General features: G+C 44.6%; 1 protein-coding gene across 1 annotated transcript in view; it reads right to left on the reverse strand.

The window, feature by feature from the left end:
• Positions 1-13,691, reverse strand: part of LOC134345845 (RING finger protein 145-like) — a 33,509-nt gene that overhangs the window by 15,312 nt on the left and 4,506 nt on the right. The window contains exons 3-5 of the mRNA XM_063047147.1: positions 9,042-9,133; positions 3,913-4,148; positions 2,529-2,707 (exon numbers count right to left, since the gene is read on the reverse strand). Coding sequence (XP_062903217.1) covers positions 2,529-2,707; positions 3,913-4,148; positions 9,042-9,133 — 507 coding nt within the window. The remainder of the gene's footprint in view (positions 1-2,528; positions 2,708-3,912; positions 4,149-9,041; positions 9,134-13,691) is intronic.

Genomic DNA, 13,691 nt, shown 5'->3' on the forward strand with positions numbered 1-13,691 from the left:
TCTTACCAGGAGTTCAAGAAATCGATATTCGTACCATCAGGTTGGAGGCTACCCAGATGGAATATAAGGTGTTATTCCTCCAACCTGAGTGTGACCTCATCGCATAGTACAGGAGGAAATGGACGCACATATTGGAATGGAAACGGGAAGAGGAATTAAAATGGGTGGCCGCTAGGAGATCCTGCTTGTTTTGGTAGATGCGTGGTGAAGCAGTCTCCCATTCTATGTTGGGTCTCACCGATAGTCAAGAGGCCACACCGGGAGCACCGACACAGTACAAGACTCCAACAGATTCACAGGTGAAGTGTCGCCTCACCTTGAAGTACTGTTTGGAGCCCTGAATGGTAGTAAAGAAGGAGGTGTAGGGGAATGTGTAGCACTTGTTCTGCTTGCAAGGATAAGTGCCAGGAGGGAGATCAGTGGGGATGGACGAACGGACAAGGGAGTCGCATAGGAAACGATCCCTGTGGAACACAGAAAGTTGAGGTGGGTGGGGGGGAAGATGTGCTCGGCGGTGGGATCCCATAGGAAATAGTGGAAGTTGCGGAGAATTACATGCTGGACGCAGAGGCTGGTGGGGGTGGTAGGTGAGGAAAAGAGGAACCCTATCCCTGGTAGAGTGGAGGAAGGATGGGGTGAGAGCAGATGTGCGCGAAATAGAGATGCGGTTGAGGGCAGCATTGAATATGGAGGAAGGGAAGCCCCTTCCTTTGAAGAAGGACCTCTCCTCCTTTCTGGAATGAAAAGCCCCATCCTTAGAGCAGACACAGTGGAGACAGAGGAATTGAGAGAAGGGGATGGCATTTTCACAAGTAACAGGGGGGAAAAGAGGTATGGTCCAGGTTGCTGAGCTTCTAAGACATCAGTAGATAAATTGTCTCCAGAGATAGACAGAGAGCGATCGAGAAAGGAGAGGGAGGTGTCAGAAATGGACCAGGTAAATTTGAGGGTCGTGGAAGTTGGAGGCCAAGTGGATGAAGTCTGCATTCTGCAGGGCTCATTCCCTACATGATTCCTTTGTCCATTCTTCCTTCTCCACTGATCTCCCTCCTGCCACTTATCCTTGCAAGCAGAACAAGTACTACACCTGCCCCTACACCATTTCCCTCACTACCATTCAGGGCCGCAAAAAGTCCTTCCAGGTGAGGTGACACTTCACCTATGAGTCTGTTGGGGTCTTATACTGTGTCCAGTGCGGCCTCCTGTGTATCGGTGAGAGCCCATATAGATTGGGAGACTGAATCTACATTCCTTGTAGTTTTAAGTATCGAGTTCCACACTTTAGGAGTGTAGTTCAAAAAAGATGACCTACCAATTATCTTTTAAGGGCGATTGTTTAAATTTAAGAGACCAGACGAAGATGACCTGGGAGCTCAAGCAGGATTATAAAACAAAAATGATTCTGTGATGTATTCCAGTCCCAGACCATTAAGAACTTTAAAACAAGTAAGAGAACTTTAATCAATTCTAAAGGACACAGAAAGCTAATGCAGAGTAGTCAGGACATGATATGTTCTCTCATCCAGGTTTTGGTTAAAAGTCTAGCAGCGGTGTTCTGAATGAGCTTAAGTTTATCGATATTGTTTTGGAAAGCCAGTAAAAAGTGCATTGCAATAATCCAGTCTATTCGATATAAAGATGTGTAAGCTGAAATGAGGTGGAATTTCTTTAGCATAGGGTGGTGATTCTGTGGGATATATTGTCACAGAGGGATGTGGAGGCCAAGTTATATGTACTTAAGGCAAAGATTGGTAGATTCTTGATTGGTAGTGGATTAGGGAAAAAAAAAATCAGCCATGATTGAATAGCAGATTCAATGTGACAAATGGTCTCATTTGCTCCTATATGTTATGGTCTCATGACCCAGCCACTTTCTCCAGCAGATTGTTTGTTGCTCTAGATTCCAGTATCTGCAAGTCTTGTGTTGAACCATACAGTATACTCTCAATCATCCAAGGTCTTCTTTGTCAGTGCCATTTTCCTGCACTATTCCCCAAATTCCCTGAATTTTCAGAAACCTAGTGAGTTCTACACTGAATGCCTTAGAGGAGAGGCTCCATAACTGAGCGAGTAGGGTAGAGCATCCCAAGCAGTCACCAGCCAGCCAGCGAGTAACAAAATGTCCACTTCTTTCTGGACTGCAGACACTGGGATCTGAAGCAAAACACAATCTGCCGGAGGATCTCAGTGGGCTGCGCAACATCCATGGGAATTTAGGAACTGGCGAAAGATTATGTTAATTTGTCACAAGTACATTGAAACATACAGTGAAATGCGTTGTTTGCATCAACAAACAACAGTCCAAGGATATGCTGGGGGGAACCTGCAAGTGTTACCCAGCCTCTTAAAACACCTCTACCGCATTTGCCTCCACCACCACTTCAAGCAGTTTATACCAGGCACCCACTGTGTTTAAAAAAAAGATTGGCCCCTATACCTCCTTTGAACTTATGCCACTCCCTCTCGCCTTTGAAAAGCTTGGTAGTCTCCAACGGAAGGTAGACAGGGGAGAGGAGGGTCAACCATACCTGGTGAGGAAGACAAAGATGAGGCCCTCATTGGAAGCAGCTGTCTGGCTCTGTGAGCTGAGGTAGAAATAGATCTCGGCGGCAAACAGCACCAACCAGAAGACGGTGAAGAGGACAGGCACAGCAAACTGGTTCCACAGCATTATTCCAAGGCCCAGCATCCCATACAGCTCGCTCCCCTGCGCGAAAACCGCAAGGAGTCAACACCTGTTTTCACCAAGAGCACCACGCACACCCAGCTTATCACCGAAACCAGTCCCATCTCTTCATTTCCTTTCAACGACTGGTTCTTGAATGAACCGATGAAACTTAGCCAAAGGCCTCATCCAACCCAGAAGTTTAAAAAAAATATATAAAGATTAACTTTATTTGTCACACATACATCAAAGCAGACAGTGAAATGTATTGTTTGCATCAACGACCCACATCATCCCAGAATCTGCTGGAGGCAGCCACAAGTGTGCTATGCGCCCAGTGCCGACATTTTACTAATCCTTATCCATAAGTGTTTGGAAGGTGAGAGTAAATCGGAGAACCCAGAAGAAACCCACAGTGCCACAGGGAGAATGTACAAACCCCTTTCAGACAGTGATGGGATTTCAACCCCCATCACCTTAGTGTTACTAGCCGCAACACTACCATATCGCCTCGCCCCCCCCACCCCCTTAGATACAAAAGCATGAAATCTTTTCACTGTACCTCTATACATTTGACAATAATTAACCCATTCCAATTCCTCAGAAACAGTATATCCCACAGTGATCAAGGACACAGGCTGCAGACACATGGGAACACAATCATCAACAGACACTCCCCTGCAAGTCACATTTCACCTGGAACTGAAAATATACTATCACTCGGTTTTAAATCCTCACTTCACTCCACACACCAGAAAGAAATCATTGAAATCTACCGAATACTGAAAGGCCTAGATAGAGTGGACACTGAGAAGATGTTACCTAAAGTGGCGGCGTCTAGGATGAGAGGACACAGTCTCGGAATACAAGGATGTCCCTTTAGAATGGAGACAAGGAGAAATTTCTTTAGCCAAAGGGTGGTGAATCTGTGGAAATCATTGCCATAGATGGCTGTAGTGGCGAAGTCATTGGGTATATTTAAACTGGAGGTGGATAGGTTCTTGATTACTAAGGGCGGCAAAGATTACACGGAGAAGGAAGGAGAATGGTGTTGAGAGGGATAATAAATCAGCCATGATAGAATGGTAGAGGAGACTGGATAGACTGAATGGCCTTATGGTCTAAGAAAAGCAGCAGTTTAAGGACTCAGCTTACCACCACCAAATGCCAGCTCCCAAGACTTGGTTTTGTGATGCCTTGGGACACTCCCACAGTTAACAGCTCAATCACCCTCAGAAGGGGCCTACCTGCACAATTTCTCGGTAAGCTGACTTGGCCAGGTAGTAGGGCACAAACATGTTGCATAGCAAGAAGTAAATGACCTCAAAGGTGGTGAGGGCCACAGTCAACTTGTTGAGGAACAGAAGGACATTGAGGGGCATCATGCAAAGTCGGGCCAGTAGGGGGAGCAGATGAGCACTGAACAACCAGAATGGCTTGGACTTCATGAAGTAAGAACAGAATGAGGAGATCAAGAGTTGACCTAGGAAGGAAAAAAAAAATTTAAGGTTAGAAAATCCTGATCAAATTCATTAGATGCAAAGAGTATTAAAACACATTTGTTTAATATCAAGACAGACACCTTGCTACTCTGTGATTCCCTTCTCCAGTCATCCCTCCCCACTGATCTTCCTCCTGACACTTATCCCTGCAAGTGGAAGTGTTACACCTGCCCATTCACCTCCTCCCTTACCTCCATTCAGGGCCCCAAAGTCTTTCCAGTAATACATCACCTGCGAGTCTGTCGGTGTCATCTACTGTATCTGGTGCTCCCAGAGTGGTCTCCTCTACATCAGTGAAACCCAATGTATATTTGGGGGACCACTTTATCGAGTACCTTGGCATCATCCAAACCAGTCGGACTTCCCAGTAGCCAACTATTTTAATTCCAATCCCATTCCTATTCCAACATGCCGTCCATGGGCTCCTCTACTACCAAGATGGGGCCATTCTCAGGTTGGAAGAGCAACACCTCATATTCCATCTGGGTAGCCTCCAACCTGATGGCATGAACTTCAGTTTCTCTAACCGCTCCCCCTCTGTTCCCCTTATCCCACTGGCCCCATCACTTTCCTCTGCCCTGTCCACCTCCTTCCCTTTATTTCATGCTCCACTGTCCCTTCCTATCAGATTCCATCAGCCTCAGTCCTTTTAAAAATTAGCTATATTTGTCACACATACATCAAAACAGTGAAATGTGTCATTTTCATGTCAACAACCACAGTCCAAAGGTGTGCTGGAGGCTAACCACAAGTGTCGCCATGCTTCCAGTGCCTACATAGCATGCCCACAACTGATTAACCACAACTTAATGTCTTTTTGGAAAGCATGGGAGGAAACCCATGTGGTCACGGGGAGAATGTGCAAATTCCTTACAGACAGCAGCAGAAATTGAAGCTCGCTATTCTGACAGCTGGCGCTATAAAGCATTGCGCTAACCACTATATTATCTTGCTCCCTTTGTCACTTCCACCAAGAGTCACACAGCATAGAAACAGGCCCTTCAGCCTACCTGCTTCATGCAAACAAGGATTCCCATCTAAGCTCATCCCATTTGTCCATATTGGCCCGTATCCCACTAAACCGCTCCTATCCATGTACCTACCCTATCTATCACCTACTTCCTGCCAGCTTCTAACATCACATCATCCCCACATCAACTCCCTCACCTGGACCTACCTTTCACCTGCCAGTTCATGCTCCACCCCTCCCCCCAAATTTTTAAAACAGTCCGTCCCCCTCTTTCTTTTCAGTCCTGATGAAGGGTCACAACCTGAAATGTTGACTGTTTATTCATTTCCATGAATGCTGCCTGACTTGCTGAGTTCCTCCAGCATTTTGTGTGTGTTACTCTGGATTTACAGCAGAATCTCTAGCATTTATATATAATTAAATTGCTTCTATTCCCCTCCACCTTCCGCTCCTATCAGATTCTTCAGTTTGTTATCAATTCCAGTTCCAAATATCTCCCCCCAGCTTCTGACACCATTCCCACTCTCCTCCCACCCTATCTGCCCAACATCTCCTCACCTGGATCCACCTATCACCGGCCTGCTCTTGCTCCACCTCTTCTCTTCACTGCATTATGGCAGTTATCTCCTCTCTGTCAGACCAGATGAAGGGTCTCAACCTGAAATATTAACTGTCCATTTTCCTCCATAAATGCTGCCTGAGCCGCTGTGTTCCTCAGTATTTTGTATGTGCTGCTGCAGATTTCCAGCACCTGCAGTCTCTCGCATGTCTTACAAATAACAACCTGCAAAACTTCCCTCCTCCCCGGAATAAAGAAATGATTTTGTGTGCTCCATCAAACTCACCTTAAGATAGCTCACATTTCAAATTAAGTTTGATATTAAAATATGCAAATATTACCATATACTACACCGAGATTAGTTTTCTTTATAGGAAAACAAATACAATTCATGAAAAACTATAAAGACTAACGAACAACGTACAGTTGCAAGATAATTTTGTGAACACTTTGCAATTACCTGGTTTTCTGCATTAATTACTCATAAAATGTGGTCTGATCTTCATCTCAAGTCACAATAATAGACAAACACTATCTGCCTAAACTAATAACACACCAAGTGTACTTCTTTTTGTCAATACTGAGTACACCATTTAAACAATCACTATCTATATTCAAAAAAAGTATGTGAATCTCTGGGGTAATGGCTTCTACAAAAGGTATTTGGAGCCAGGTGTTCCAATCAATGAGATGAATTTGGAGGTGTGGGCTGTACAGGTTCCCTACCCTATAAAAAAAATTACAGAGTCAGGTTGCTTACAGAGCTGTTTATGTGCACCATGCCTCGATCAAAACAACTTTCAGAGGACCAAAGAAGAACTGTAGAGATGCATGAAGCTGGAAAAGGTGACAAAAGAATTTCTAAATACCTGAGTGTTCATCAGTCCACAGTAACAGAAAGAGTCTACAAATGGAAGAAATTCAGTACTATTGCTACTCTCCCTTGGGGTGGGTGTCCTGCAAAGATCACACCAAAAGCACAACGTGCAATGCTGAAAGAAGCGAAAAAGAACCCAAGGGCAACAGCAAAAGACCTACAGGAATCTCTAGAACTTGCTAAAGTCTCTGTTCATGTGTTCACTCCAAGAAAAACACTGAACAAGAATGGTGTTCATGGAAGGACACCACAGAGAAAACTACGGCTCTCCAAAAAAAAAACATTGCTGCACGTCTCAAACTCGCAAAACAAGAACCACCTGGATGTTCCACAATGCTTCTAGGACAATGTTCTGTGGACAGATGAGACAAAAGTTGAACTTTTTAGCAGAAATGCACTCTATGTTTGGAGGAAAAAGGGCACTGCACACGAACACTAAAACCTCGGAGCATCATGGTTCGGGGCTGCTTTGTTGCCACAGGGACTGGACAGCTTGTAATTGTGAGGGAACAATGAATTCAAAATTGTATCAAGACATTTTACAGGAGAATGTCAGGGTAGCAGTCTGTCACCTGAAGCTTAATCAAAGTTGGATGATGCAACAAGACAATGATCTGAAACACAAGAGTAAATGAACAACAGAATGGTTTAAAAAGAGAAAAAAATGTTTTGGAAAGGCCAAGTCAAAGTCCAGATCTTAAACCAATTGAGATGCAGTGGCATGACCTGAAGAGGGCTGTTCATGCAAGGTATCCCAGAAATATTGATGAACTAAAACAGTTTTGTATGGAGGAATGGTCTAAAATTCCTCCTCGCCATTATGCATCTCTAGTCAGCATCTACAGGAAGTTTGGTGGCTATTACTGCAGCTAAAGGAGGTTCTATCAGTTATTAAATACATGGGTTCACATTTTTTTTTACAGCCTGGACTGTGAACGGTTAAACAACGTGTTCAATAAAGATATGTAAAGTACAATTGTTCATGTATTATCAGCTTAGGCAGATTGCGTGTTTATTATTGTGATTTAGATGAAAATTAGACCACATTTTATGAGTACCAGTAATTATGAGAATGAGATAGATATATATATATATATATACACACACACACACACACACACACACACACATATACACATACACATAGAGGCATCCGATAGTCTCGTGAGACCATGGATTTGCGCCTTGGAAGGTTTCCAGGGCGCAGGCCTGGGCAAGGTTGTATGGAAGACCAGCAGTTGCCCATGTTGCAAGTCTCCCCTCTCCACGCCATCGATGTTGTCCAAGGGAAGGGCAACCATATACATGTATACAGCTTGGCACCGGTGTCGTCGCAGAGCAATGTGTGGTTAAGTGCCTTGCTCAAGGACACAACACGCTGCCTCAGCTGAGGCTTGAACTAACGATCTTCAGATAACTAGACCGACGCCTTAACCATTTGTCCACGTGCCAACAATGAGTAATTACTGCAGAAAACCACATAATTGCAAAGGGTTCACAAAGTTTTACTTGCAAGTGTAATGTACAAAAGACAAATCATGCAAATAACTAAAAAGTAAATAAATAAATGCTGAGAACACGAGTCGCAGAATCTTTGGAAGTGAGTCCACCAGTTATGGGATCAGTTCAGTGTTGAGGAAAGTGAAGTTATCCACGTTAGTTTAGGAGCCTGATGGTTGAAGGGTAATAATTGTTCCTGAATCTGGTGGTGTAACTTAGGAAGACAAACAGCTGTTCTCTGAGCAGCTGATTCAGGGAGCAGAATGATTTGCAAGTAACGAAGACACACAGGGAGTGGTGACAACCAACTCATCTACACAGACAGTGGAAATGAAATCAGAGCTTTCTCAAATCAAAGGAGATGCAGGGTGAGAGAATCATTCACTGCTTAACGAGGAAAGAAGGGGGAATGGCTTGGGAATGAGGCAGCACAACAGCACGGAGGTTAGCACAATGCTTTACAGTACAGGTGACCTAGGTTCAATTCCTGCTGCTGCTTGCAAGTTTGTACGTTTTTTCCCGTGACCATGTGGATTGCCTCCAGGTTCTCTGGTTTGCTCCATAAATCCAAGGATATACAGGTTAGGATTAGTAAGTTGTGGGCACATTATGTCGGTGTCAGAAGCATGACAACACTTACAAGCTACACCCACCCATCCTTTCAGATTAAGCCGGTTGCTGATACAACCACACATTGTACTGTATGTTTGTTTCCATGTACATGTGACAAAAAAAGCTAATCTTTATCTTTATAGCAGGAAAGGGGACTGACTGAGGGTACAACCAAATCTGGGGCAGGGGGGCGCGTAGAAACAGCTAGACAGCACCAACCAAGCAGAAATAGCAGAACTTGTCGGGCCAAATGGCCTTGTGTACTACACAGGCCTCTTGGCCATAGAATCCGCTCATTTCAGCCTTTCGGTGAAATCAAAGACACCCTACAGGCAATGATGGTGCGGAAGCCCCACCTGTTAGTGTACTGACAAAGCGCTGGAGGGCAGCCAGGTCCAGGAATACCGCTCCGTCGTACCCGGACTCGATCTCTCGGAGAACATAGTCCCTGCAGAGAGAACAAATCAGACCAGTGCACACAGCTAATCCAAACACAGTTCCTATGCATGGTGGTGACATCCATGTATACACATTACTCCACACACAGCTCCTACATCTACTCCACACGACACAGCTCCTGTACATGGTGGTGAGGTCCATGTTCCGCTACTCTTTGTCAAGTCAAGTTTAAGTTTATTGTTATTCAACCATATACATGTATATAACCAAATGAGACACTGTTCCTACAGACCAAGATGCACAGAACAGTACATATAAGTTACACACACTAAGTAAAACTACCACAAATAAACTAACAATAAAATAATAGTAAAATTTATTCCAGAAGATTTGGGCAAGTTTATTGATGATTATAGTTCCAAGCATCATACCACACAATCACTGTTGTTGCAAGTTAAACCTTAGATACAGGCCTGGAAAGAAGAATGGAGGTTTATGGGCTGTCTCAGAGAGGTAAGCTAGATTGACCATGAAGTAGGTTACAACGACAGTACCTATAATGGACTAAACGGCCTGAATTATCTATCTTTTTATTCAGAGATACAGTATGGTAACAAGTCCTTCTAACCCAACAGGCTCGCGCCACTCAATTACACTCATCTGACCAATTAAACTTGTTCTATGCTCTACACGTTCTATTTCCTTCACGCAGGTCATTACCTGAAGGAAAAATCTATCGATAAACTTTGACTGTTGGAAACTGGTTTACTATTGTCACATGTGGGGTGATGGGGTGGAGATATGTCTCTACCAAAGGAGGCACAAGACTCTCCTTCCCTTTGCTAGCATGCAGTCACCCTTGGACAAGGTGTTGCACCTGCTTAGCCCCCTGATCAGGGTCAGACGAGGCCATGAGAGCAGCTGGTGCACATCACAAGTCCTGGTTATGTGACCACTGACACCAGGCAGACAATTTCTGAAGAGTATTGATAATGATTGTAGTCACTCGTCCTGTAGAGACATTGCCCAGGAGAAGGCAATGGCAAACCACTTCTGTCCAAAAATCTGTCAAGAATAACCATGGTCATAGAAAGACCATGATAGCCAGCATTATATAACACAGCACATAATGAACGAACAATTCTCACATGTACCAAGGTACAGTGAAAACTACTGTGCACGCAATCCATATAGATCAACTCATTAGGACTGAGTATTGGGAAAAGCAATAACAGTGCAGAATAGTGTGTTACGGTTACAAAGAAAGTGCAGGAGACAGTCAGGTGGAAAGGCATAACAAGGTAGATGATGAGGTTAATACCTTATCTTTATCGAATGAGTGGTCCATTCAATAGTCTTCTAACCTTGAGCCTGGCAGCACACACAAAATGCTGGAGGAACTCAGCAGGCCAGGCAGCCGAAATGTCGACTGTACTCTTTTCCAAGGTGCTGCCTAGCCTGAGCTCCTCCAGCATTTTGTGTGTTGCTCAGACTTCCAGTATCCGCAGAGTTTCTCTTGTTTGAGCCTGGTGATATGCATTTTCACACTTCTGTAGCTTCTGCCCAATAGGAGGGAGAATGTCCAGAGTGGGAGAGGTAGTTTAGTATGTTGCCAGCGAGAAGTGTAGACAGAGCCCATAGAGGGGAGGCTGGTTTTCATCATCGATTGGGTCAGGTCCACAACTCTCCGTAGACACACTAACACCAGAGTACTGGAGCGGCCCATATGAATAACATCTCCACTGCGATAAAGCAACGCCAACTCTGATGGACACGTCATGTCATCCGGACGCCTAACTCACACCTCCCCAGACAAATCCTTCACTCCCAGTCAAAGGAAGTTTTTGCCCTGGTGGGCAAGGGAAAAAAGATCAGCCTGAAGAAATTCAACACTACATCTAAAACTGGAAAGACATTGCATTTAGAGACACACTCAGCCATTCAAGAACAGCTTCTGCCCCTCTGCCACCCCATTCCTAAATGGACATTGAACCCACGAACAGTGTCTCACTTTGTTATTTCTGATTTTGCATTTTAATTTAACTATTTAATATATATATTTATTGTAATTGATTTCCTTATTTTTTTCTACATAATTATGTGTCGCATTGTGCTGCTGCCACTAAGTTAACAAATTTCATGACATATGCTGATGATGATAATAAACCTGATTCTGATTCTTAATAGATATACCTGGAGGAAATCTGTTCAAGAGGGAGCTGGGCCACATTGAGAGTGACATCCACTGAGTGAAAGGAGAGACTGAACAACCAAAAGACCCAATCCCTAACCACAGCCACCACTTACTCTTGCCCACTCTGTAGCAGAGCACGTGAATCCCGGATCAGCCTCTAGATCCACCTGAGGACTCACTAACAGACAACTTCTGAGGAGAACATCATACTCGACACAAGTGATTGCACTACTACTCTGCAGCTTCTTGTGGTCTTGGGCAGAGCGGTGTGCATCCCAAAAGGACACTTTCTAAGTTGCACCTGAAAGACTGGGGAAATGCTGTATTTCCTTCACGTTTCCTCAGTGTTTCTCTCCACAGAGTGTCGCGTGGCCTGCTATCTGCATTTCCTGTTTTTATTTCAGAAGCATGCCAACACATGTAGGCGGCCCCATCACATATTTAGACTGTGTTGGTCGATGACACAAACAATGTATTTCACGGCATGCTTCAATTATTTATTGTAAGGGTTTGTTGTTTCTTTCCCTTGTTCATGTTCTGTCATTAAATGAGATCACAGTGCTCTGATCTTGGGTTCAGTTCGCCATTATAAATCAGCCATGATGGAATGGCGGAGCAGACTCGATGGGCCAAATGGCCTAATTCTGCTTCCACGTCTTGTGCTTGTTGCCGAGGTGAGATGGTAAGGGCCATTACAATGCTGTAGGTAAGAACGCAGCCAACTCTATGTTGACAATACAACAACATTTCTTGACCGTAAGAATGAGGAAACAGAACAGAACATTACAGCATGTACTTCACCCATGATGTTGTACCAACCCTTTAATCTACTCAAAGATCAATCTAATCCTTCCCTCCTAAATATACTGTACCACCATTCTTTTTTCATCCGTGTGCCTAAGAGCCTCTTCAACGTTCCTGGTGTATCTGCCTCTACCACCACCCTTCACAGTGTGAAAATCAAACTATTTTTATTGCACCAGGATTGCTCTGTAGTTCCAATATTTGCCCATCTCAACATATGACGACTGGACTTCACAATTCTCTTGGGTCGAGAATTCCTAAGAATCATGCTAGTTTTTGTTTTCGGTGAGGTTTACGGCAAAGAGGTTTTCCATATTCCTAGCCAGATGCATCAGAGCTTAGGGTGGCAACTGCTCTGCTCAGACTTTGCACATCACAGAAAACAGTCCTACCTCCACTTCCTGCTGTCTTGGTAAAGCAGCCAGCATAATCAAACACCACACATACCCCAAATATTGTCTCCTCTCCCTACATCCACTGGGCAGACAATTATCACCCCAAACAGCTTGGAGCAATAATCCTTTGTCGTTCATTCATTTGTACAGGCTCCCAATTCACAATGCTACCATTTAAAATTTGCACATTTACTTCTCTTGTTAACCTTGTAATCTCTTCCAGCCTCCCAATTCGGTTTAAATCAACCCTGGCCATCTGTGCTTCCCTCATCTTTCACCTCTGCAATTGATTGCCCTGAGCTCCCCAAGCCTCAGACTCTGAATCTTTAAAAAAAAATGTAGGAGGGTAAGTTTAGATTGATCATGGAGGTGGTTAAATGATAGGTACAACATCATGGGCCGAAGGGCCTGCACTCTACTTTAACATTCTATACAAAAGCCTGAAGACACCTACCACCAGGCTCAGGATAGCTTCAATCACATTGCTATAACACTATCAAACGGGTCTCTAGTATGATCAGATGGACTCGACAATCTACCTTGTTACAGCCCTGCACCTTATTGTCCAGCTGCACCGCACTCTCTCTGGCACTGTAGCACTTTATTCTGCATTATGTTATTGCTCTTCCCTTGTACCACCTCAATGCACTGATGTGATGAAATTATCTCCATTGATGGCATGTAAAATAGATGGCATGGCAGTCTAATGGTTCACATAACACTATTACAGCAGGTCACTGGTCTGAGTGCTACTGGTACCACGTAACCCAGTACCACCTGTCGCATGGTCGGGTGGTTGGCAACTAAACCGGCTCCCCCACCAGGCTTACCTGGTGAGGAGGGTGGCTAGACACCCTGCAGGATGAAAAACAAGACCTGTCAAAGGGCGGATGAACCCTCTCGTAGGGTCAACGGCCATCTAGCAGACACGTGCTGTGAAGCGCGGAAAGGACATCCCTTGCATCGAAGCTTGGCCTGGCCATTCACTGCCACAGAACTTCCCCCAGCCGTCTTGGACCCCACCATGCCACTGGATCCGGGAGGGGATGTCAAGAGGGCGGGTCTGGACCTGTGCAACCCACTAATCACCTAAAATTCATTCACACACACGCTGTTCCTTTCTGAGGAGTTGGGTATCACCCCACTGACTGACTGAAAGGAAGCATCATCATCCTATGGGATGGATAGCCACAGAGATGACAGCACCAGAGACC

The sequence above is a fragment of the Mobula hypostoma genome, chromosome 4 (genome assembly GCF_963921235.1).
Source record: "Mobula hypostoma chromosome 4, sMobHyp1.1, whole genome shotgun sequence".
NCBI lineage: Eukaryota > Metazoa > Chordata > Chondrichthyes > Myliobatiformes > Myliobatidae > Mobula > Mobula hypostoma.